This window comes from Pseudopodoces humilis, chromosome 4, assembly GCF_049639895.1.
Source record: "Pseudopodoces humilis isolate 2021_Gansu_Grassland_sample_001 chromosome 4, ASM4963989v1, whole genome shotgun sequence".
Taxonomy (NCBI): domain Eukaryota; kingdom Metazoa; phylum Chordata; class Aves; order Passeriformes; family Paridae; genus Pseudopodoces; species Pseudopodoces humilis.
Genome location: NC_142203.1, coordinates 5,565,356 through 5,591,117, shown reverse-complemented (window position 1 = coordinate 5,591,117; position 25,762 = coordinate 5,565,356). Strand labels below are relative to the sequence as shown.

General features: G+C 38.6%; 2 protein-coding genes across 4 annotated transcripts in view; one reads left to right on the top strand and one right to left on the bottom strand.

Annotated features, from left to right (window-relative positions):
• DCP2 (decapping mRNA 2) lies at positions 1–20,797 on the top strand. Of its 2 annotated transcripts, none has more exons than XM_005529998.3 (11): positions 1–87; positions 5,208–5,359; positions 6,961–7,088; positions 7,536–7,634; positions 9,112–9,264; positions 10,831–10,943; positions 11,051–11,158; positions 11,926–12,049; positions 12,577–12,687; positions 14,386–14,437; positions 15,146–20,797. In XM_005529998.3, the coding sequence occupies exons 1-11, from the start codon at positions 35–37 to the stop codon at positions 15,307–15,309; spliced, it is 1,257 nt and encodes a 418-aa protein (XP_005530055.1). In that variant the 5' UTR covers positions 1–34; the 3' UTR covers positions 15,310–20,797. The 2 variants fall into 2 exon arrangements, with proteins under 2 accessions (XP_005530055.1, XP_087910562.1); XM_088054436.1 differs by lacking the exon at positions 1–87 and adding an exon at positions 344–469.
• Positions 20,798–21,394: 597 nt separating this feature from the next.
• MCC (MCC regulator of Wnt signaling pathway) overlaps positions 21,395–25,762 on the bottom strand; it is a 186,792-nt gene continuing 182,424 nt past the window's right edge. For both annotated transcript variants that reach the window (XM_014258752.2, XM_014258753.2), the window contains one exon: positions 21,395–24,951. In XM_014258752.2, the coding sequence (XP_014114227.1) occupies positions 24,771–24,951 (181 nt within the window). In that variant the 3' untranslated portion in view covers positions 21,395–24,770. The remainder of the gene's footprint in view (positions 24,952–25,762) is intronic.

Below are 25,762 nucleotides of genomic sequence, written 5' to 3'. Positions count from 1 at the left end.
GCCTCCGCCGCGTCGGGATGAGCCGTGCTTCCCCATGGAGACCAAACGGGCCGAGATCCCCAGCAGCGTCCTGGACGACCTATGCAGGTACGGCCGTGGGGCGGGGGCTGCCCCGGGACTGCGGTGCCGATGCTGCCGGAGGGCGGGAAGGGCGCCTGCCCATGCCCGGTGCCCCGCGGGGCTCGGAATGTTCGGGACACTGGGGGGGTGCGGGGCCACCCGGGCTGAGGGGCGGCTTTGGCCGTCCCGCGGCGGCCGGGAAGCGGAAGGACGAGGCTCACCCCGTTCCCCTCATGCCCGAGGCTCCGCCCTCCCGATGGAATCCGTCCTGTAAGGGCGGGAAGGGTGCCCGCGGCACCTTCTGGACCTGGTGTGGGGCTGCTCCGGCGGTGGGCTAGGAGCCGAGTGCACGGGGGAAATGGAAGAACATAATTTGTGGGGATTTCTTGTGGGGTTTGGGCCGGAAAAGGTAGGACTGCGTCGGCGGTGTTTGCCGCGAAAGAAGAGCTGGTAGTGTGGGGCTGGCCTGACGTGTAGCCCAGCACTGTTGTGGTACTTGCTGCTCCGAGGTCTGGTTTCATGTGGAAGGGGTGGCAGAGTCCCTTCTGGTGACTTACCTCTGCTGGAAGGGAACGTGCCAGCGGACGGAAAGGGAAGAGCCACAGGGACACCCTTCGGTCTGAAGCTGCCCTCTCCTGCTTGTCGGTTCTTTCAGAGTGAAATGCTTTCCTTGTTCCAGGGGCTTTGCGTTTGGATTTTAATAAAGCGTGATTCTGTGTTCTTTAAAAGGGGAAAGTTGGATTTTCTGTGTATGGTCTCAACATCTGATCATCTGTGGTGCAGCCCTTCAAACTTTGTAATTTGTCTGTCATCCTCAGAATGTAATGACACAAACTGCGCGTTATATTTGGCATGAAGGAATCCTTCTATCTTACCACCTCCAAGGGACTCCTTATGACTTATTTATGTAAAAGAGGGAAAGGTTAGTGAAGAGGAAAGATACTCCATTTACTGTAATTACGGTTTTCAAGTGAGTGAAAATGTTCAGAAGTGAGAATACCACAGGAAGGTAGAATTATCCTACTCAGTATTGTTTTGCACTTGTCTAATTCAAGAGTCAGAGTTTGTGATAGGCATGTAAATTTTCAATTCCTTAAATGTGGCCTCTGAAGCATGTTTGTGTTTCCATTGTGTCTCCTTTTGGCTCCCTGCAGAGAGAGGAGCTTGCCTTTCAGATCTCTGCTCACATATGACACAGGATTTAAGACTTCAGAAAATCCAGAGGGGAATTGCAGTGATTACAAAACTGATACAGCCTGCTAGTGTCACTTTCGTGGAGTGACTGATAGAAGGGCACATGAGTATTTGAATCTTTCGTTATAATAGGGTCAGTTCCACTGCCTTACTATGTTTCTTTGAGGTATTGTCATCTTCTATCTTTGAAATGGTGTTTCTCCAGACTAAACAAGTTATTGTTAAAAAACTGTTACTGGCTATTGTTAAATAACAAGTCACAGGTATCCATGTCAGTTTTCCATGCTGCCTCGTGCTGTGGAGTTCTTTAACTTCGTAAAGAAGTGGAGGTGCAGAGATGTGGTGCTAATGTGGGTTTAGCAGCTTCGTGATACTCCTTTTGTCTTGTAAACAAGTGCTGTCACCCTATCTTTTGACATCAGGACTGTGGTTGTTTCACCTTGTTCAAGTTACCAGATGCTCACCCAGCCACATACTTCCCCTCTCCAAAAAGCCTTTGAAAAACAGCTTTTTCTGCATCCTTTTTTTTCCCAGGGAAACTTCATGTCAGCTTCATCCTTTCAGTCTCTACTGTCCTCTACCTCCTTCCCTCTGAGCAGCTCAGAGGATGGGGAATGGGGGTTGTGGTCACACACACATCCTCTCTGCTGCTCCTTTGCTCTTATGCTTTGCCCCTGCTGCAGTGTGGGATCACTCCTACGGGCTGAGGCTCCTTCAGGACATACCCATCTGCTCCAGCACCTGATCCTCCACCGACTGTAGGGTGGACATCTCTTCTTCGTCCTTCTCCAGTTTTGGTGTTTGCGCTGCTCTTTCATGCCGTTTTTTCACTTCCTCTGCCTGTCTGGTGTTTTTGTCCTTAAATACACTTCCCCACAGGCACCACCATCTCAGCTGCTGCCTTCAGCTGTGTCCCACAGTGTGTCCCGCATTATCCCATCACTGCCAGGACCTGGCACTTGCACCTAGAACAACGTAGAGATGCCTGTTGTTAGCACTTCGGTCACTCCAAGTAAATTAGGAATTAACTTTTTGATTAATATGTATCGTTCTACTTGGCTTTGCTCTTGTTCTCTAAGCCTAATGCCTGGCATGTTCTTACTCCTCTTTGATACTGCTGCATATTTTTTCTTTAGATTTATGTTTCAGTTGCTGTGCTGGGGCAAGAAAATATCAACTACATGTAAGATATACTTCTAAGTTTTTATCTTAGTTACAGCAGCTTTATAGATAAGGGATCTTTCCAGCAGTCATAATAGAGCCTTCAAAAGAAGTTGGGAGTGGCAATGCCAGTTGAAAATGGGAAGTGGTAAAATGTTGATGTGAATAAGGTTGTTTGTGCAGGGGAGAATTGTAGAATCATAGAATATTTCGGGTTGAAGGGACCTTAAATATTATCTCATCCCAGCCATAAGCAGGGACACTTCCTAGGCCAGGTTGCTTCTGAACACTTCCAGGGACAAGGCATCCAAAACTTCCTGGAAGTGTGTGCCTCATGACCCTCACAGTGAAGAATTTTTTTCCTGTTATCTAAATCTACTCTTCTTTTCTTTAAAGTCATTCCCTCTTGTCCTGTCACGACATGACATTGTAAAAAGCCCCTCCTGTCCATCTCTCTCCTAGTCCCTTTTAGGTCCTGGAAGGCCTCACTGAAGACTTGCTCCAGCAGGTCCCCATCCTCTTTTATCACGTTTCTAATATCTGGACACAGCACTTCAGGTGAGGTCTCACCAGAACAGAATAAAGGGTGAGAATCATGTCTCTCAACCTGCTGTGCACAGTGTTCCATCAAAAGAGTGGGCTGGGAGCTCACAGTGTCAGCTTATGTAAAGATTCTCATCCACCAACACCCCAAATCCTCCTCTCCAGAGCTGCTTTCCATCCATTCTCTGATCAGTCTGCCTTTACATTGTGCTTGGAATTATCCCAGTCCAGGCACAGCACCTTGCACTTGGCCATGTTGAAATTCCTGAGGTTCACACAGATGCCCTCTCAGGCCTGCCAAGGTCTTTAAGGGTATCTGGCCAAGGCCTTTTTTCAGTATGAAAACCGGATAAGAAGATGAGAAATCCATAAATAAGGCATACAAGGCTACAAACACAACAGAAGAATGATAAGGAAGGCAGTGGTGAAAACCAAACCTGGCTATTGTTTGATATGGGGAAATAGGAATGTTCATTCCAGCAAGTTTATCTGAGTATGGACCTGCTCTTGGAAAAAAGGAAAAAACTGGAGAAAACAGGATGAAAAAATACGTAGACACAGACCTAAGAAATCAGAAATGGACACAATGACAAGAAACAAACATGTTAATCGTGCTCTTTGACCAGCTGCCAAGAAACCACAGGCTTCACTCCCAGGAATATCAGCCTGGCCTTGGTATCTGGTAGGGCTTTAGACCTGGGGGGGATCCCACACTCTGGGTTGGGAGGAGTGCCACAGGAAAAGAGAAGCAGGAAGGGACAATGCAAGGGTAGGCAGAAAGGGGTGTAAAAGAGGCTGGCTGTAAAACTGGGCAAATTAGTGCACTTCTCTGTCTGACCCTTCTGCCCAAGTATCACAGACTGTCCTATCTTACATCTTCCTAATAAATATTTTTGTCTCTACCCCCTGCATATGTCTACTGCAAGGATGAAGTGCCAGCTACTCATGGGAGCTGTATGTGAGAGTGGGCAAGGTGTCAGCTGCTGGAGTGAGGGAGCAGATCTCAGTGCCAGCCACTCCTAAGGGAAGGGGTCGCAGTTCCCAGTGTCTGGGGTGGCAGTAATGAGTGTCCTGCAAACCAGCTTCTGTGGGGCATATGGTACGAGTCTGGGGAGTGAGGGGCAGAACACAGGCAGCTACAGGAGAACTGTGGGTCACAGCCCATGTGCTGGGTAGGAGTAGGGGACAGGTGTCTTCCCCAGACCTGTCGTGCATGTGTTCTCACTAGCAAACTTCAAACTGGACCATCTGGTGGGGCAGGGACCTGTATGATGGGTGTGAGGGTCTGGGATTTGGGCAGGGCTATGGGGTGGAAAAGGAGACTTGTACGAGTACTTGGGGGACCTGTGAATATGCCTGGAAGCCTGGGGAATGTCAAATGTGTGCCTGCACCAGTGCCTTCTGCCTCTGTCCTCGGCCAGAGTGCCTTGGAGTGGCAACCAATTCTGAGATCCTGTGACAATTCATACTTGTCAGGTTTTAAGTAAAGATACAGTGTTTCTGGTTTGAGCAATGGTAGTATGCACTTCTAGAATTTAGCTGGTGGCACTCAGGAGCTGAATGGGAAAGATCTCCATTGAATGATTAAGTTCAGTGGGGTATATGACCTTAAATTAAAGGAACTTAAAGGAAGTTTTGCTTTTGATATAAATACATAAATAAATAAAGTTTCTTCTGCTTAACTAAAATGGGCTATCACGCAGTACTGCTTAAACTTTTATCTCAGTGACTCTTTTGTGTACCAGTATCTAGGCTAAATCCAATTGTCTATGTTTGATTTCAGACTGAGAAAATGAGTTGAATTTTAAAATCTACATACATTATTGTTTTACTGTGGTTTTAAGTGAAAATATATAACTGTGTTCAACTTGTGTCCTGAAAGAAAATGCACTGAAACATCTTCAGAGTTTGCAGATCTTCTTCAATGGACTTGTAAAAATGTTTTAATTTTTGTGACATAGCTGTTTAAGTAGGTTGTCTTGACACCCCCTGTTTTCACAACAGTTAATTTACTTAGTATATTGTAACTGATGTTTCTGAAAGAATGTAAAAATCCATTTTCCTTCTTGACTTTAAAAGCTGTATTTTACTTTGTGAAAACTTTTTACTGTCCTTGTGGAACACGAGGGAGCTCTGGTAATCTTTTGGTGTGTGCTAATGGATCAAGAATTGTACTGTTGCAATGTTTGTTGTTAGCTGTATTTAAATCAGTAGATTTGGCTAATCTTGTTCTTTTTATTTCCTGGCAGCCGATTTATTTTGCACATTCCAAGTGAAGAGAGAGACAATGCAATCAGAGTGTGTTTTCAGATTGAACTTGCCCATTGGTTTTATTTGGATTTCTACATGCAAAACACACCAGGATTACCTCAGTGTGGGATAAGAGACTTTGCTAAAGCTGATATCCTTTTCATTACTCTGATTATTTTCTGTCTCAGTGGTAAAGCGCAAACTGAATATTGCTAACGATATTTATTGAATGGTAATGCTATATGTTAATGATTAAGTTAGTGTTGCTAGGTATGTGATGTTACTGAGTTCACTGCTTCAATAATTTTATGTCACCCACAAAAGAGCTGCTTCTTTTGAAGAACTATGAAGAACTATGGAAAATGATCAGTTTCTGATGTTTGAGGATTTTTCCTCATGGTTGCATTTTGCATGCTAGGTTGGTTTCAGGGCTGAGCTGTTGGTGCTCTTCAAACTGAACTCCACAGTTTAATTAATTTTCAAGTAAATAGTGACATAAAGGTTAAAGTAGTTGAAGGTGGTATGTGTTTCCCCATGGGAAGTGGTATTTTTTTGAAGTTTCTGTAGGGTAGAGACTGCATTTTTACTGAATTCAAATGGTTGGCCTCTGCTTTTTTTGTTGCTTGCAAGGGCTGCTGGAATGTGTACTATCTAGTCCTTGCTAGAGAAAACTTTGTGGCTCTCATCCAGCAAGTGTTTTTGTTTTAACCTTTTCCCATATGTTCTTGATGCAAGATTGGAATATTGCTTCTAACTTTGAGGGTAATATTATCCATGGTTTCACAACACAACATACTTGTCTTTTAGTTTCATAATATATATTTACTTTGAAACACTACAGCTTTTAACAGTAAACTGTAAAAATATGGTCATATTATGTTGGTTGATGTTATGCTGTTATTTTATGAATGCTTTTAATTATAAATGTATTTTCAGACCAACAAAATTATCCTAGTAATTGTAGGCAGTGCAGAAAAAATGCAGTGTAACAGATGTTATATGTTCATTACATATTTCCCTTTCCAGCCCCTATTTGCCACAAATATTAATTCTGCTGCAGTGTATTTTTTATTCTGCTCTGAAGTATTCTTTATTGGTAGTATAATATATGTAATATATAAAATGAATACTTTTATTAAGGATTTGCAGATTTTCTCTAAAAATTTTAGAGTTTTAGAGGTTGTTTATATTTTCTCTGCATGGTGACTTTTGATAAAGTGTATTAGAATTTAGATTTCTGTAACTATATGCCATTAAAAAGAGTTGAGGTTTTTTTGCATAGAAAATACTGAAGGATTTTGTGCCATAATCTTAACAAATGATTGTGGCAAAAATTTATTCCCATTTATTTAAAGCACAAGGAACTGAATTTTTTTCTGCCTTGCTCACTTCAAAATTGAGAAAATGTGTTTGCAACTAATACGTATTCAAAATAACTATTATGGGTTAGGGATTTTTTTTTTGTTTGTTTTTTGGTGTCTTTTTTGTTTGGTTGGTTTTGGTTTTTTTGTTTCTTGGATTTTTTAAAATTTATTTAGATTGCTTTGTATAGGAATTGCCAAATTACTCGATGCACTCTGAGTTTTAATGTTTGGTAATGGGTTATTCATCATATTTTCTTACTTCTGAGAGAATATATCTTGAAAGAACTTAGGGGAGGGAGTGCTTATTCTAAATTTTGATATCATTTGTATTCAGTATATGCTTTGGAATTGGTTGCTTAAGTTTATCTTCCTTAATATGCTGCTATACTCTTCAATCACTGCCCTTTTTTACTGCCTCAAGGTGAAGATGTACAAAAGGTTTTAGAGGAATGGAAAGAATACAAAATGGGAGTGCCAACCTATGGTGCAATTATCCTTGATGAGACACTTGAAAATGTAAGTATGGAAATAGTTGTGAAGGACTGTCTAGAGGGAGGGATGACATATACTGGCAGAAGTAATTCTTTGTTGTTTACGTTTTTCTTCTGAAGAAATTTGCATTCACTGTCAGATTCACAGAGATCTTGACAGTTACTTGATATTGGTAACTGTGTACAGAAATATAATATATGAGACAGTAAACACACTTCTGCTTGCTTTCCTTCTCAGTTGTTTTGTTTTTTTTAATTCTGAGTTACATGATGCTGTGGAAATATTCACAGTTCTTGAACTGTGAACACAGCAGAACACAGTGTGTTGTTAGAACACAGCAAACCTAATGGTTTCCTTTCATGAGGCTAACATAGTCTTTTGGAGAACGAGGGGATGGTGGAAGGAAGACATCTAATGAAATTGGTTAGAACACCTGCGTGTTTGACAGCTGCATTCCATTGTATTTTGTAGGTTCTTTTGGTTCAGGGCTATTTAGCAAAATCTGGTTGGGGATTTCCAAAAGGGAAGGTAAATAAAGAAGAGGCACCTCATGACTGTGCTGCTAGAGAGGTAAGTTATATCCATTCCTTTAAGATAAAGAAGTTAAATTTTGCTGAAATCAGGATATATTTCTTGGGTGAAAAGGCACTTTACTTACTTAATCCCAGTATTGAAATCATGTAAATAAATAGTCTGTTCTTGCAGTCATCTTCTGATGTACCTACCTTCTGGTGCCTTTCTGGGTTCCAAAATGGTAATCAAGGTTGAGGTTATATAAATTAAAAAAAACAAAAACAAAACCAAAAAAACTCCAGTTTTATGTTTCACATTTTTTACACTAATATGCTAAATGAAGTGAGTACTATTTTTAAAGTTCTCTGCTGAACTGTGAATTTACTTTTAAGTATCACTTGTAGTGCTTGGGGAAGCTTACGTAATTTACAGCTTTTGGCATATTAATTTCAAGGGTCACCATAACTGTAAAAACATGGAGGAATGGGTCTATGTAAAGAGGCTAAGGACCTAAGTTGGAGATTGTAGAATTTTATGTAAAAATTGTGAAGAACTTTACTTTTCTATTGTTCCAGTTATGCTGGAACAAGATTCAATGTATATGGCAACTAGAATCTGAAAAATAAAATAATCTGTGGTATTTATTGCCCCTGGAGATCTAGATATGTAGTGCAGTTGTATATTCAAAATGGCTTGTAAAATAATATTACTGATACAAATTCACTGTTCATTCAACATAATACATCCAGAGCATTTGAGAGAGAAAATTAAGGTGAGGGAAAGTAGTATGAAGCATTTAGTGTTCTTCAGTTGGACTGAATATGTATATGAGATACCACAGGGTTTTGGGGTTTTGTTTTTTTTTGTTTGTTTTAGGTATACCTATCAAGAATAAGCTAGAGATAGCTGCTTCAAGAAGGAGTTACATGAAGTATGTCTTCCTCTTTATTTCAAGTTATGCCAGCAAAAGCATTAAAGGGGACACAGTTATACTGAGGAAAAAAAATCTTTTGATGGTGTTGTTATTTTGAAAAATCAATTTAGATTTCACTAGTGAACAGCACTGCTGTTATCATCTCTATTCTGTTAAGTTAGATTGCCATTGTGGATAGACTGACAGTTTGTTTTATATCTGAAATAAATCTTTCACCTTCTTTCACTGGAGTCAGAACAGATCTGAAACAGTAAGATGCATCTCTGTAAAATCTGATTGAAGAGGTCTTCACTTGGCAGTGCCTACAGAGTCTGGTTGTATTTCAGAAGTTGAAGAGGACTAACCCCATCCATATTAATAAATTGCTACATGAAGGTGTAATAGAATTGTTGCAAGTTGTGTTACAGGTCTGCCATCATAGAGGAATCTAAAGCATGTAGATTTCTATTTCTGAGCAAACATCTATGTATAAAGGCTTGTTTTTCCCAGCAGCTTTCATGGATATATCTGAAAAATAGTCATTGCTTCACTTGTGGTAGTAGGTTGTGAAAGGATAATAACTGGATACACACACACTAATTTCATCTAAATCCTTCTCAGGTGTTTGAAGAAACTGGGTTTGACATAAAAGATTATATCTGCAAAGAGGACTACATTGAGCTGCGAATTAATGATCAGTTAGCACGGCTGTACATCATTCCAGGAGTTCCCAAGAACACAAAATTCAACCCCAAAACTAGAAGGGAAATTCGGGTATGTGCTGCCTTGTTTGAGTCTATAGGAACTTAGCAGAAGTTGAATTTTAAAGCCAGAAGTGTGTAAAATAATGAACCCGCTAGGCACAATGAACACCTCAAATGCTAGGTACCAGTGGCATCTCTACACTGTAGGGTTTTGTGTTGACTTCTTGCAACTCATCTGCAAGTCTGATATTTGACCATCTGTCTGACATCTCCATTCATCATGAAAAGACAATAGAGCATGCTGCTAAAATACAGTTCTCCTTTTCTTGTAGGTGGTGTACGCATTAATAATTTTGTATTATTCCTACTTACAGGTGCATATGTAACTATATATTCTCAAGTTGTAGTTATCAGTTGGAAAATGCAAAAGCCTACATAGCAAAGGGCAACCTAAGGATTGTTTTCTCTCTTTTATGGCTAATACTGTCCAGATTTAAAAAATAGTATATTTTAAGGAGGAGGTTGGGATGGGGACAGGAAAAAGGAATTATTTTGGATGTATTGTGTACCATTAGGCTATTAAAAGGTATTGTGAAAAGGAAAGGCAAAGGCTTAGGTAGCAACTTGTTAGAATCTTTTTCTGTGGTGTCTATAATCTTTGAAGTTTGAATATTCTTTTCTTTTATGGCAATTCAGTTTAAAACAGCTATATTTCCATGCAGATTGTGTCACTGAACAAGGCATCTTGCTTTCTAAATGGGAAAGTATTTGACTGGACAGGACTTAATTTCTTGCATTAGATACCTGTTTTTTAAAATATGACATAAGGTGAATTTTGAGGGTTTTTTAAAATATACAGTAAATATTGTACTTTATAGGACATTGACCAGAGTTCTTGCAATGAGAGAGTTTTTAAGTTTTGTCTCCATCTATCTAATGCCACCAGGCAGGCTGGTTTTGTACTCTCTGTAGAACTATATTGAAAACTTCTTTGGTTTGTAACTTATTTCCATACTTTGAATCTTGTCTGGACCTGGGGCTTTTGGAGAAGATACTGTGATAGCAAATCTCACGTGGATTCTTCTACACTATCTGTGGTCAGAATTCCTGATTTTGTTCCCCCATTTTGCAAAGTAGAGAGTTTTAACTATTAAAATTATAATGTATAAACAGTAGCACAAATCCTATTCTATCTCCATGGTTTTTTTCTTTTATAACAAAACCTGAAACTTTCTGTCAAGCTAAACAACCTTCTTACCTGTCAATGGGTATTGGTGGTCCACTATTGATGGCATTTTAAGTAAAATTTATTGAAAGTTACTCAAAGTCTGTACACTGTGTGCAGTGGTTTGGTTAGTTTGTTTATGAAGCTCTTTTTCAGAATTTAGTTGCTGATGAATACCTTTCATATTTTAGGTGCAATATCATGCAATGAGTTTGTGCAGTAACATCTGCCACTGTAGTGGCAGTCAGAAGAGTTAATTAAACTTTAGTGAAAAACGCTGTTGTGGCCCGTTAATTTAAGTCTTCCATGGTAATTTTTTAATTAAGGGAAATAATTGTGGCTGATAACATTTGTAACATTCTGCTAAAGCTACAGTTGAGGGTATTTTGATTTTATTTCTTGTTTTTCTAGAATATTGAGTGGTTTTCCATTGACAAATTACCATGCCACAGAAATGACATGACCCCAAAGTCCAAGCTGGGTTTGGCACCTAACAAATTTTTTATGGCAATTCCCTTCATCAGGTATGTTTGAGATGAGGCAAATGCTAGGCTGGGGTATTTCAGGCAACTTTAAATTCTTTAGATTTGTTTTGGTAAGTAGATGCTTTTGTACTTTTTCGTGCTCACAGGCCATTGAGGGAATGGATTTCCCGGAGAAATGGGGACTCCTCAGACAGCGACAATGGTTTTTCATCTGCACGGAGCACACCCTCTAAGCCCAACTTGGAAAAAGCTAGGTAAGAACCAGGTCAGTTTAACATCTCTATATTCTTTCTTATAAAACACTGGTCATGCAAATTTGACAATATGACAGTATTATACAATTACAATTATATAATACTGCTTTGTCCTTTTCTCTTTCTCCAAGGATTTGTGCTCCAGTAATAGGTAAATAAAATAAAACAAAAAGTGTAGACTTTAATCATAGGATTGTAAGTAAAATGAGAACTTAATTAATGTCATGATGCACAGGTGTCAGAACTGAGATTATTTCCTTGGTCTTGTTTGTGGGAATCAGAAAAACCAGAAGCTAAAGCAAGTAGATAACTTCCCAGTGCTTCAAGTTCAATATTTTTGGCACTTCTGCACAGGAAAAGTAGGACTTTCTAAAGCAGGACTGTAAAGTACTCTAAGAAGTGGCTAGCTAGATAAAACCTGTGGGAATGAGTAGGGGAACAAGTGCTGCTGGCTTTAGATTCAGCTGAGTGAAAAATGGTAGAGCAAACTTTAAAACTTGTAGTCCCTATGAGAAGACTTCAGCAGTTTGAGCCAGGGCAACATCAATGCTGAGAACAACAGGACAAATGTTAAAGTGGACATAGGTTCTTGTCTGTGGAGAATACAAATGGCAGTGAGCATTATTAGAGTTCCCAGACTAGGTTACTTAAGATTGTCTTCCAGCTTGTTCTCTAAAAGCAGAAGATTCTTTCATACTTGTCTTCTAGTACTTCTTCAAAGTAGATTTGAAATTGTGTTGTAAACTGTCTTTGTTTTCCTGTACTAGATCCAAAATCCGCTGTAGTCAACAGGTGTTTACAGATGGCTTTTCAGGAGAGCATTTGGTGAAGCCAAAACAGCCACAGAAGCCATATAATCATCCTGAGGTGTCTGAAGTTTTGAAAATAAAGGTAGGTTGTTTCTTAAACAAGCTTATGCATCTGGAATATTTAAAACACTTATCTTTTTTCATAAGAGTTTCCTCTCTAGGACAAAAATAGTGAATTTCATCACCACAGAGTGCAAAAATAGAAACATGGAGTGGAGCAATATTCTTGGGAATACTTTGATTTATCTCACACTAGAAGTGGTGATATCGGGTAGTAATTGTGTTGTTTCATGTACAGATAGTAATTAGTACTTGCTATTTTGGTATTATCTCTAATATCTGCCTCAGTGCATGGAAACTCACTGAACTGAATTAATTGTGTAATAATTCTGTCATAGTGCAAGAGAGAATGTGTAACAGCTGATGCCCCTGTAGCTTGAGTGCATATTTGGCTAATTTCAGTGGGTTTCAGTTTTTCTGCAAAAGAAAATTTTAAATGTTTTGAAGTTACTTGGAGGGAAGTTTTATTTATTAAGTAGGAAATGTCAATGCAATGATGAACAATTCTGCCATTTAAACTTTTCCCTCTGTTTATTTTGGACTTAACAGCATAGTCAGAACCTGAGGAACAATGGCAGAAAGCAAAATCAAGACACTTCCAGCCAAAAGAAGCGAACAAATGGACTGCACAGTCAGCCAGTTAAGCAAAACCACACCTTGGTAAGAAAAGTGCAGTGGCTGTGTCATTAATAGATTCCAGTAATGCCTAACAAATGTCCAGGACAATGTCCTGCTAAAACAAAGTAGAGTGCATATCTATCAAGAGTATCTTTTATCAGAGTATTTGATATGTGTTTGTAGATGTATAACATTTTTTACAATGTATGCATATACATCTATAAACAAGCATACTAAATTTAAAAGTTTGCATTTTTGAAGTAAGTAATTTTAGCTGTTGAAATTTGTCAGCTGTTTCAGTAGTACAGTCCTGCAGCTTTCCAGGTTCCTGTCATGTAAAAGCCTTCTGTGGTGTGTAGTAATAACCCAGTGTAGTACACATTTATTCATGTGTGGTGCATTACTGTAAACATAGGGTTTTGTTAAGCAACTCTTAAAAAGTGGTGATGCAAATGCTTATTATTTCCCTTCTCTCCACCAAAAAAATGTTGAGACACAGACTTGGCTTGGATGCCAGAAACTCAGATAGTTTTTTAATCATAGAGTAGAGCTGCTTACAGCAGTTTGTAAATTCCAGTATCACGCTCTTTGCATGTTACCTTCCCTTGCAGTTACTAATTGTGTTTGTCCAGTTCTTCTCAATGGGAGTAGACTCACTGGGCTGTGCACCCTTTTATAGTAGAATGTGCTTTTGATTACCATTTTCTTATGGCTTTTCAGTATAATTTGTTGGTTCTTTTGCAGCAGTAAGCCCAAAGTTCTCCATGCAGCTCAGCTGGTTTGTCCAGGCTTTAGCTTTTCTTGTTTACAGGCTTTAAACTAGATTCTTTCCATTCTGGCTTGTGGTTATTGCCTTCTTTATCTTATTCATGTGAACATACAGAAACTGTAAACTCATCCTAAAGTCCTCACTGCAGGAAGAAATGATTAGTTATGTTTGAGTCTGAGTGTAGAAGAGTGAATTGACTGCACCAAAATTTGGATGGATAGGAAAAAACTGTAGTGGTAATCTATAAGATCTTCATGGAAACAACTGTTAATGCTCCACGGTTACTTTGTAGGCTCTTCACAGACTTTTCTGACTATTTATCTTGTTCTGTTTCTCCTGTGTTTTCATGATGATCATTCTTTTGAAGTTTAAAGTATTTAGTGTCCCACTGATAATTTTCTGATGTAATTTGAAGGCGAAGAAACTCTTAATTTGCATAGAGTGCAAAGAAACATATTTTTTCTGTTTCAGTGTACTTATAGCAGCAATACCTGGGTTGAAAACAACTCTTTACCAGAGAGTTCTAAGTTTGTATCTCTAAAGCCTGTTAATTTAATTGGCAGTATCAGCATTTTTGCAAATACATTCCCCTTGCCTTTTTTGGGACAAGCTTATTGAAGAATGGGCTTATGCATGAACAATGTTGATTCCACACTATCATATGCAAGACACTTCCATCTTAAAGCAGTTAGAAAATACTCAAAAATTTCCCCTAGAAGTCTGCATCTTAGAAATGTTTTAGTGTCTGCTGTAAGGTTGCATGCTTCTGAAACACTTGTGGACTTAAAGTATGTTTGCTATATCAAGTAATGTGACAGAAGTAATGCTGAGTATTCATACTCAGCATACAAATGATTCACACATGAGGTGTGTCAAAGCAAATATAACCAGCTTACCTGTTAGATGATGCTTAAATATAATGCCATTTCTTTGTCATAAAGTGTAAAATGTGTGGTTATTCTCTTCACCAGAAATGTGAAAAAAGGCTTAATCCAAGAAGACTTCAAGATAACTTTGAAACAGGCAAGTGCAGTCAGAATTTTCCTCCACTGTCCTGTGCTACAGGCTGAAGGCACCCAAATAATGATGGTTGAGGGCTTTTCCTCATGCCAATCTTCCAAATCTTATAAAGCCATGTTTTTCCAAGGTAGTCTGAGGTTTTGTTCATTTTTTAATGAAATATTACTGTTTCATGTTGGTCTTGCAGTCTTTCTCCTTAATTATAAAGACTGACTGATACACCAGGTGGCTGAGTAAAAAAGTAACTAAAGCTAGTTTAGAAAAATAGCATCTGAGTCAACACAGTGCTGGTAATTGAGTGTTGTTTCAAGGCTTTCTGTCCTGCTAGTATTAAGCTGCATCAGAATGCACGCAGTTCTTTACTTACTGCTCAGAAAACTGTGCCATTTTTTTTCCCTCCTTACTAAAAAATGGCTATTGAGAAGTGAAACAGTATTATATATGTAAAACCGGCTATTGAAAGTGTTTCCAGGTTGCAGTGAAAATTTATTCTAGCTTCTAGACAACTTGTAAATATGGCTGCTTGAATTACCTTCTTCTGTTTATGACCAAGAATACAGGTTTTGTTATAAATATTATAAATATTTATATTAATTTATAAATAAATATTAATTGAACATAAGTTTGAGGTATGGCTTTGTGTTGTTATTGATACTTTTATTGGCAATTGCCCATTTAAAATTTGTTTCATACTTTTTTCTCTTTAAGCAGAAGCAGCATATGAGATGTGTTGCTCCAGCGAAGACCCACTGCCAGAACATGTAGAGGGACATTCTATGGCATGCAATGGCCATTACAAATTTGCTTTTTCATCAAGAGCTTTCTTGAGTTTCAAGTTTGACCATGATGCCATAATGAAAAGTTTTGACCTCTGACAGCAAACTTACTAGGAATAAGAATCAGACTTGCCTGTTGCAATTGAGGGGGTTTCTTATCCAGCCTTACTCTTTCTCAGGAGTTTTTTATTTTGTTTTGTTTGTTTGTTTTTAAATGCAATGCAGGGACTGACTGCTGGTTTGGAAGGGTTTGTTCTTTTTGCAGTATGGGGAGTGGCATAGTCAAGTGTTGCACTTTAAATGCAGTCTAGCCTTTGTCCACAAAAGTACCTTTCCAATGTTCAGTTCACTTGTTCCTAGCTGTGCATTAGAGGGCATTCTTTTTACTTGTGGTTTTTTTTTTTTTTGTGGTTTTTAAATTTTTTGTTACTTTAACTTGCTGTGTGTTTTGTAAGATGTCACTGACTTTTTTTTTAACAGTTGGAGTATACCAGCTTGCTAACCTTTTAACTGTTCTGATGTAAATTATTGGACTTGTTAGTCATTATTTTGTAGGACATTGCAATATTATGCAGTGGCAATGAAACTAATTCTCAGAGGACACCTCTGTCCTAGTGATTTTGAAACCAAGTTGCACATTTCAAACCTAGCCTCAGCCTGTCATGCTTTCTCTGTACTGATTGTTTGCCCCAAATATCTTCCCTTCTTCACACTGATAGTTTTTGTTGGCTGGCAATCACTAGTACTTGAGTCAATTCTATAGCATGTTGACTTTTTGTACGTACTCTTCCTTGGTCTTTGATAATGACACTCAAACTGGGTAAAACTCAGCCCTTCAAAGTGTCCAACTTAGTTCTTGTGCACTGCCCACAGCTGCATAAGAAGTTACAAAGCAGCTGCTTGCAAAAAAAGAGAAGCTTAAGCTTGTCTGTGAGAGGTTACTTGTGTAGAATTTATACTGAATGTAAATAAGCCTCTGTAGATCTCGCTGAGGAAGGCAGGTGTATGGATAATAGAGGCATTTTGTGACACTGAACAGCTTAATCAGGCTTCCAATAACTATTCCAAGGGTGTTCAGTATTGTATTTTGTGCTGTTGTCCTCAGATCTCTTGTGTAGTGTATTTGCTCTGTATATATCCAGTAGTATTGAATTGCACTTGCAGTTAGCATTTAAATGATCTAGCCTCAGTCATTTTCAGCTACAGTGCTTTCTTAGATAAAACATGAAAGATGGGGTGGGGATGGAGAAGAGGAACAAAAAACCTGTAAGAGATGAGGTGATGAGCTGTTTGTTACATCACCTTCAAGTCAGTGGGTTTTGAGCACGTGCGTTACAGTGGAGAGAAATGCACTGAAATAATTTGTCACAGAAGCTTGTGATGGCAAGCATGTCCCAGATTTAAAAATGGACTTTTCTCTAGAATAGAGGTAATTGATAACTTCATAGGTTGAATGAACTACACCCTTGTAGTGTATGTACATGCACTGAGTTTTTATGCAACTCATATATGTCATCCAAAACCAAAATCCTGGTCTTCCTTCAACCACCCTACTTCATATACCCTACCTAGTGTTTTCCTCAGAAATAGCTTTAGAACTTTCTCCTGGTTTATTCACCTGCCTGACACCAGGTGATTTGGAACTCTAATGCTGTAATAATTTTGGCCATGGGAGTGTTCCAACTTCTGTATCAGTCAACAGGAGAAATGGACTACAGCATCTCCTCCTTCTGGAGGACAGGGGTTCTGAGGGCCTTGTTTTTCAAGACCAAATTGTGAAATAGCTTGATCTAGTTTTAACTTACTTCTTATTTTTCTTTTTTTTTTTTTTCTTAAACATATCCAAAGGCCATACAATGACAAAGAAGAGTAATTGAGAAGGTAGGATAATGCTGGAGGAGGTTACGTTATTCAGCTTCAGGTGAAAACTAATCTTTAGTTACTTCTTTGTGTTATTTTAGTTGATTTCCCAGCAAAAGTGCCTTTACTCATGGTGAGGCAGAAGTTTGTATCATATCCTGAGGCTGCTACTGCCTGTGGAGTTAACGGGACTCTCCTAAGGCATAATTTAATAACAGGCTGTGGAAATCTTTTTATAAATAAGTTGACTTTTCAGATAAATTAGTTATAGATCATTTAGTGCTCTGTGAAATAATGGGGATGTTGATGAAACAGTGAACTTGGAGCATCTATCATCTGTTTGGGAAGTCCTGTCCCAGGCAAGAGGAAGTCTTTAGAACAATGGGAGCATGTCCTATGAACAGGAGATGCTGGCTGCCCTCTGTTTACTGTGTCATTTTTTTCTTCTTAGTGAAAGGTTGGTTCAGTGTAAGAGACATGGGCTGCTTCATTAAGCAACCCAAAGTGAAGCTTATACATATGTCATTGATTTTAGTAAACCTAGCCTTAATGTGAGTTGCAAATAAATGTGATAAATATGCAATAACTTACTTCTTTGTATAAGGGTACTGTTTCCTGTAGTAGCATCGCTTTCTGCTTTCTTAGTAAGGTTTATCCTAAAACTATGTAAGTGTGGTGGCATGTGATCCACTTGGTGGGCTCCATCATGCCCTGCACCATGAACACTTTGTTTACTGTTGTTTATGTTCTTACTTCACCATCCCTTTGTAATTGTATTTCTAAGTTTAGAAGTACTGTTTACATTATCTTCCATAAAACAGTGAAGAAATAGCAAGTGAGATACAGGCTTTAGTTCTGTGAGTTTTTACTTTACAGGAGCTAGACACAGGGAATTAGGAGCTGTTTGCATGTCTGACTCAAGAGCTGGAGTCAAGATACTTGAAAAACAAACACTGTCAATTTGAGAATGCTGCCATGTTAGGGGTTATTCAGATAATGAATGGTCAGTCAGTGTTCTTAGAATCAACTTGCAGAGTAAACAAATATTTAGCAAAAAAACGTACAGCTGTGTGGTGCTAGGAATCTGGTACTAGTGTGCAGTTTCTAGTACGATGTCAACTCCCTGCTTTAGAATGAGGTTTTATCATCTCTCCTCAGAATGCTTCTACACCTTGGACTGAAGAGTGGCCTGCCCAGTTAAGTGACTGGAGTGCTGCTCACTTCAGCTCCTTGATGTGTATCAATCATCCAGCTTTTGAAAGTAACTGTGTCTTGCATAGTTTGAAGTCTGGCAACAGTGGTTCTAGGAAGGAGAGGGGGAAATAGCTTTATTTATTGCACAATCAAAGCATTATTTTTTAACACAATATAAATTCTTCAGACCAAACATGCATAAATAGTTTCTAATGACATTTTGGGCCTAATCACTGTTCCAGGCGTCTGTGCTGTGCTCCAACCTTCCTGAACTAATTTGGTGATTTGAGAACAATACTTAGTGATTTTCCTTCACCTACCTGTAGCTGTTATAGATGTAACAGTTTATTTTAAAAACAAGGCAGGCTTTGGGTCTGGCTGCTTCCAACATACTTGCTCTCAGATTGTAATTTCAGATAAGAACACAGTTCTTCCAACCTTTACTTAATGTGGTAATTTGCTTTTGCACTCATGCCATTATGGTGTGAAGAGCAGAGTCCACATTAAGAAGAATCCAAACTCCAATATCCTGTGGTGCAATACAGCACTGCTTCTCCAGGGGTAACTGGCTGCCCAGTTGTGAAGTCAGTGGGCTGTTTAATCCTCAGATACTTGGGGTTTTGTTACAAATTCTGAGCAACAGGTTTCTCTTCCAGAGGTAAAGCCAGGTGCCTTCATATTTGAAGTTAGGCGGTTATATTCTAAATGTGTTAGGAAGCTCATAGTTATTGAGAAGTAGTAGAGTAGTCTCTTTTGTTGATACTGATTTCTGTAAATAAACTGATTTTAAGTCTTGCACTGTAAATGTTAAATAATCTGGTGCTTATACACAACTTCATAATTTCAAATTGTTTTTGTTATTACAATATTTCAGCTTTTGAAACAACCAAAATTATTTAAGATATGGTAAATTTATACAAACTAACTGAAGGTGCTTTTAAAGTAAATTAGACTTAAAAACTCTTCCATAATAGGTTTTTGTTCATATGCATTTATAGCAATAGTGTAGTTCAAGAATGGAAGTAGGCTAAATGCTAGTATTTGCACTGTTCTTAATCTCATATGTGAGCACTGATAGATGCAGTAGGATTTGTGCTGTGCGTGCATTTCACTTTTTCATGTAGCTTGTGAACTTAAAAGGAAGTCAACATTAAACAACGATGACATTGGCCATGTTCAAGATTGTACCAGAGGAATTATTCTGGATTGGTAGCAGTACAATAAAACAAAATACTTGGGGTTTAACTTGTCTTTCTATTGAACATATTGGGTTCAGCAAGACTTAACTTTTTGTACAGATTCAGCTTTACAGAAACCCTTATCTTTAAATAGTTCTCAGCTCTAGCTGCTTCTGGGAAGTCAAAAATTCTTTGAGTCCTCCTTCAGTTCTTCCAGGGGAAAAAGCACTTCCTTTTAAGTAATTGTTAACATTTCACAGAATACAGAATGTTTAAATTTGGAAAGGTCTCTATGGATTTTACTGAAAACAGAGTATTTTGTCATTTCTAAGCATTTATATTGTTGATCAGAAGAACTAGCTTCTTGTTTCCAGTTTGGGTTACATTTCAGTGCCTTTAAGAAAATGATTACAGCTCATGGAGCATGAATCATTTTTAAATAAGGCATTCATAGCTTTTTACGAAAACACATCCTGCAAACAGACTTTTCTATGACACATTTCCAATGGTGAGAAGAACTTCGCAAATTTTTCTTAAGCACGTTTGATCAAAATTACTAAACTGTGGGGATGAAATTTGTATCTTACTGGTTGGGTACATAATTTTGTTATGCAGAAAAAGTATGGAAAACTGCATGATTAAGAGCTCTCAGCAAATACTTCTCACGCCAATACTTGCAACAGAACTTTACTGTGTTTGCATGGCACTGCAGTATGTGGAAGTTGAGCTTCATCCCTGAGGAGCAATTTTAGCTGGGTTGCAAGGCACTTTTACCATTAAAAAGCAAAACAGACCCCCAGAAGAAGGTTGGGGGTTGTAATTCAGGCAGAATGCTCGATTTGTGTTCATGTTCCAGGACCCAGATTTGGGTATTGCTTCCAAATAATGACACTTTTCAGGGCAGCACTGCATGCCTCGCAGAAAACCCGAGCCAGTGCTTTGTGGTGTGGCTCAGGCATGAAGGGTTATGTCTTCCTCATGTTTGTTTAAAGCTCAAGAACTTGATCTGTTTTCCTCTGTGTTTTAAGTGGCACATTGGTGCTAATTAAGTAGAAAGTACGTACAGCTAAAGAGTTAACATCATTACAGATTTTATTCAACTTCCATTATGTTCTTTTGAAGAAAGTTTGCATTAGTCAACTCTTCAATTGTATTAAGTAAAATCTGTAACTACCTGTAACATCCACTGTACTGATGATTGTGATTTTGTTTGTTATGAATTGATTCAAAACTGAAGCACACCATTTAAGAGACTATGACTAAGTTGACATTTTCTTCTATATTGTTATTTTTTCCTCTGTAAAATTAAGTTACTTTATAAATAAACGTATTGGAGTACTGAAGTATGAATATAAGGATTGCTGGTCATTGTGAAATGTACAGGCATTACGTTTAACCTGATACAGGTTATTCTTTCACTGTTGAATGTTTGTGTTGCCTTAAGCCAGCAGTGATTATACCTAGTGCCAGGAAAGGAAGTATTTTTTAAAGTCAGTTGTAAAGGTGGATAATGAACCCATTCAACACAATGAAAAAAAAGTGTTAGACAAATGAGAAAGGAAGTACGGGAACTCCACTCAGTTTTTTTGAACATTTATGTAATAATATTGGGTGTTGTTTTCTTTTTTTGTTTGGTCCGTGTAACTTCTTACTGAAAGAACGGGATGTGCGGTAACAGTTTCACGTGCACCCTTCCATTTCTATAAAGTGTTCACTGAAGATGTAGAGGGTTCGTGGAAAGAAGTACTGATGTTCTTCAGCCTAGATAAAACTTGTGGCCAGATCAGAGTTCTTAACTTTTCATGGCTCTATTAACTTTACTGACCATGTAAAAGCATTTCCCACAGTAATTTAGCTTGGAGATGAGATACCTTTGTGCCAAGTATCTTTAGGCAGTCCCGTTCAACAGTAAGGCAACAAGCCATGGTGAAACAACTCCCAAGGCAAAGAAACAGCATTAGAAATTTATTCAGAATATAAGAACATTTGTAAAATAAGTATTATAAATGCCTCTGTATAAATAAATGCAGTTTTTACAATTCTATATCAAATGAACACAAAATAGCTATTTTACAGGTGCTAGGAAATTAAAAGGTAGCAATACATTTAAAGCTAATTCAGTAAGGTGAAAAGTTTCTAAAGTTACAATGCATGGTGCAGTATTAAAGGAGGAGAAAATTCTAATAAAACCAGTAGAACACGACATGAATGCAAATTTAGTCACATGTGCTTTGCAATTGCTAACAGTATATTAAAGCTGGTGAAGATTTATGCATCACAGAAATAATTTTTTTTTCTGAGCACTCTGAAATACAAAGTTTCATGCACTCTGGTGACTTAAGAAAATCAAAAGAAGTCCAATCAGTAATTCATGAATAGACTGAGGTTGTTAAGAATCACCTGTTTTTCTTGCTTTGCAAATTTATTATTTCTGCAACAAGTGTTAAGAGAGTTAAATTGCTCTAACTCATGGTGCACTGCACACTCGGATATTTCTGGTGTGCTGGTACTTCAGAGTTGCATGAAAGGAGTTTGAGGGGTTTTTGGCATTTTTTCTGCAGGTTGGTGCCATTTTAATGGGGGACACTGGAGCTGATTATCATTATTGAGCAGTTTTCACAGAAACATGAAACCTGTGACCACTCCTCTGTTGATCCTTTCCAGCATACCAGCAAATGGTGCAGTAGGTGCCTGCTGAGGCAAATAAATCAACTGGTAGTCTGGCAAACTATGGCTACTGCTGAGGCTGGATGGTACCAATGCTGCTTTTTCACCTACAACCCTTATGGGGAAAAATGGTTTTACATTTACTGGTGATATGTAATTTATTCTAAAGCCCTTCTAGAGTACAGCTGGCACAGAAGATTCATGCTAAATCTAGTGAAATAATCAGCAAATTGTCAGGCCTGGGAAAAGCACTGAGGCTGCAGTGTTTTATGCCTCTGTGTATCTGAATTTTTTTATGGAAGAAACTCTTCTGTGTGAGGGTGCTGAGGCACTGGCCCAGGTTGCCCAGAGGAATTGTGGTTGCCCCATCCCTGGAATGTTCAAGGCCAGGTTGGATGGGGCTTGGAGCAACCTGGTCCAGTGGAAGATATCCCTGCCTAGAGAAAGGGATTGTAACAAGATGATTTTTAGGGTGCTTTCCAACCCAAATCATCCTTTAATTCCATTATTCTAAATAGGGGAAAAGAATTAGCCGAAGAGGCAGCCCAGTGCAGTATGGTTTCTGTTCTCCCCAGTGACAGGTATTTCACATGGACATTCTGAGGTGACCTCAAGTAACATGGGTGTTTCAGATGCCAGAACACAAAAGTGTAACTGCTTTTTTGCCCAGCACATGGTGCATACTTTCCTTTGTGTTTCTTCAGAACAAGTGTGCTCAGGTACCACTAAAGCTGATGGCAAACCCCCACCTCCCTGGGCATGAGAAATTGGGCCAAAAAATGGGAAAACACCATAGAGAGCTGCTAAGCAGAACCATAAAGACAGAAGAAATCAATGTGCCTCCTCCTTCAAGAGACTAATTATAAATTAAGAAGTGCAATTATTCTGAGAAAGAGGACCAATCAAAACCAGAATATCACTCCCTAAAAATTTTGAAATCAGCACTGTTTTAATCTGCTGTTGCAATCAATTATGTGTGATGCTGGCTTTGTGGATGATGTGCTAGATTGCCAAGAAGTAGGAATGACTACTCTAAGGACAGAAGACAACAGCAGCTACAGTAGTAAGAGAAGTAAAACCAACTGCTACAGTTCCAGACGTAACCAAGACTTAACAATAATGCCACATTCTGAAGACAAATTCTCACAACTATATTGTCTGACTGACCTAACCCAGTAGCAGGCAAAAAAAGTCCTCTAAAAGTATTTCCTTAGTACAGATAATGGGAGGAATAAATGAGAGAAGTTATAATTCTAAATACACTTGTAAAAAACTTGAGGTGCAACTCAACATGTAAAGCAAAAACAATAAACATCTCCTGAAATCAGATTCACTGGAGATCAGCCTGGAAAATGCAAAGCAGAGGTGTAACACAGCAGCAGGCAAGCACAGTGAAGGGACTATAGCTTGCCTTTTTTTAAAACACACATGAAGCTGTTTTATGTACTCTGTCAAAAAAACCCAAATTCTGAATATATCAAGTGCTATGGAAGACTCCTGTATTTTCACCCCTACAGAAATCAACCTGATCCCCATGATTTGCTTAATGTTCATTAATCTAAAAAGCTGAAATTTGCACTTCAGTCAGTTTGATAATACAGTAATAGTGCGATTTAAACAAAAGAATGTTAGCAGTAACAAAACTAACCTAAGAAGCTGTAAGACTTCACCATTCACATTCTGTTTGTGGCTGGATATCCATACGTCTACACATTTATTTATACACATTTTATTTTCTGCTTATGTATTCAATATTAAACAGGTACATTACTTAAGTACCTTTTTTGGGTCAAAAAAAGTATAGAAGACATTCTACCTCTTGATCACAGTAAGCTGAAATAAGTACAACACACATAACAAAAATGTCCCGGCCTCTTAAAGAAAACCTTGGATATGGTGTATATATAGCAAGAAAAACCAACTGTTTTTATGAAGTAGTTGCAAACACCACGCCATATAAATACCAGGAGGTCTTCTGTAATTCCCTACCCACCCTTGGCACAGACTGTCTCTCTGGTGTGGTGAAACCCACAGCCTTTGGCCCTCTTATGCACTGTAAAAATTACACCTTTATCATAATTCACAGTGATGCAACTACGCTTTCTTGCTTTTTTCCCCACATCAGCAGGAGTTTTCCTACCTGACCTGCACTGTGAGCAGCAGAACTGCAAGCAGGGTGCAAAGAAAAAGCCAGCTAGGCTGTCATCCCCATTCTGCAGCTGCCTGTTTGGTGGTATAACCACAACAGTGAGTCTTGAGGGTACAGTATGGACTTGTGTGCAGAGAGCGCTCAGGGACTGGGAAAACTCTCACATGATCTCCAAACTACTCAAATGAAAACCTCTGAACATGAATTATTCTGCTGCATGATGCTGTCACCCACGAGCCATCAATAAAATGGAAGAGAAGCTGTATGAATACACAGACAATGTACACAATTATAGCATGATAATTCAGGCACTGCCATTTTACATTATGAAACTGTTCTTAAGGTTAACACTTTTATTATCCCCATGACACCTCTCTAGGATCCCAGAGAAGGTGCTTTTAAATTTTGTCAGCATTGACAATCAGAGCTTTTAACATTTGAAGCTACCTAAAAGTCAACCTTCAAAAGAAAGAAAGTTGTAATGGCACTAAGCATCCTTTAAAGAGATGCATTTAAAGTGAAGTTTCATTGGTGTGTGGTCTGGAGTTCTCTTCTTCCAGTAAAGCTATTCTTTGTTTGAGCATTCTTACTTGGGTTTCATGTCTCTCCACCATGGCCATCATTTGTGATTCCAGTTTCTTCAGCTTGTTTTGATGCTTTTTCTTTGCTTTTTCATAAGCTGCTACCAAGTTGCTGTTAAAACACAAGGCATACAAGGTAATTCAAACAGGCTTGTCCAGAGCAAGTGCTACAAAAAATCTACCCCCAAAGCCTCACCTTCAGGGAACTTCAAAGGCTGGGTATTGATCCCCTTCCCAAAGTTTACCACTGCTTTAAAATGGATTAGATCCAAACCCAGATCAATGCTAATGTCTCTGTCTTTCCTGGGGGAAGCACACACCTTTACCAGTAAACTGATAAAGAATGCTAAACATGGTTCAGAGAAGCAGACGGAGGTTGCTGTTGATGACCTCTCATACCACTGTTTATGAGTCAATATACCACAGTATCATATATGATTTATAAAAACATTACATGGCCAGAATCTGCTTAGAAAGTCAAGGACTGACTTTGCATTTTCCATGTTAAAGAAGTAAGGTTTACATTCAGAGGATGGCATCTTGTGCTAATTTGCTAGCTGCTGAGTAGCTTCCAGGCCTTCACCTTGACTGGCTTGGAAAGCTTGAGATGGGTGCTGCTTCTTAGCACAAAGGCTTTTAAATACCATTTAAGGAAAACCACATAGTGAGTCAGAGGCTGCTTGCAAGAAGGGTAGCTGCAGTCCACAATATTCCTAGGCCGTCCAAAGAGACTTCAAGAAACATGCCCTGAGTGAGCAACAGAACTAAGGTGTCATTATCCAAGACAGTTTATTAATGAAGAGGTTGAAGCCAAAGAAGAGGGAGCAGTTAAAAACAAAATAAAAGATTAATAAATCTTATTTTTGCTTTTTTTTCTAATTGTGCAATCACTAGTAGTAACTCAATTGAGTTTAACCTATTTC

Bases quoted from the DNA above. Each gene is read 5' to 3' on its own strand.
- DCP2 (XM_005529998.3), top strand. From the start codon at position 35: ATGGAGACCAAACGGGCCGAGATCCCCAGCAGCGTCCTGGACGACCTA. The intron at 7,635-9,111 runs GTAAGTTATATC...AATCCTTCTCAG, and splicing joins ATGACTGTGCTGCTAGAGAG to GTGTTTGAAGAAACTGGGTT. The intron at 11,159-11,925 runs GTAAGAACCAGG...TTCCTGTACTAG, and splicing joins CCCAACTTGGAAAAAGCTAG to ATCCAAAATCCGCTGTAGTC.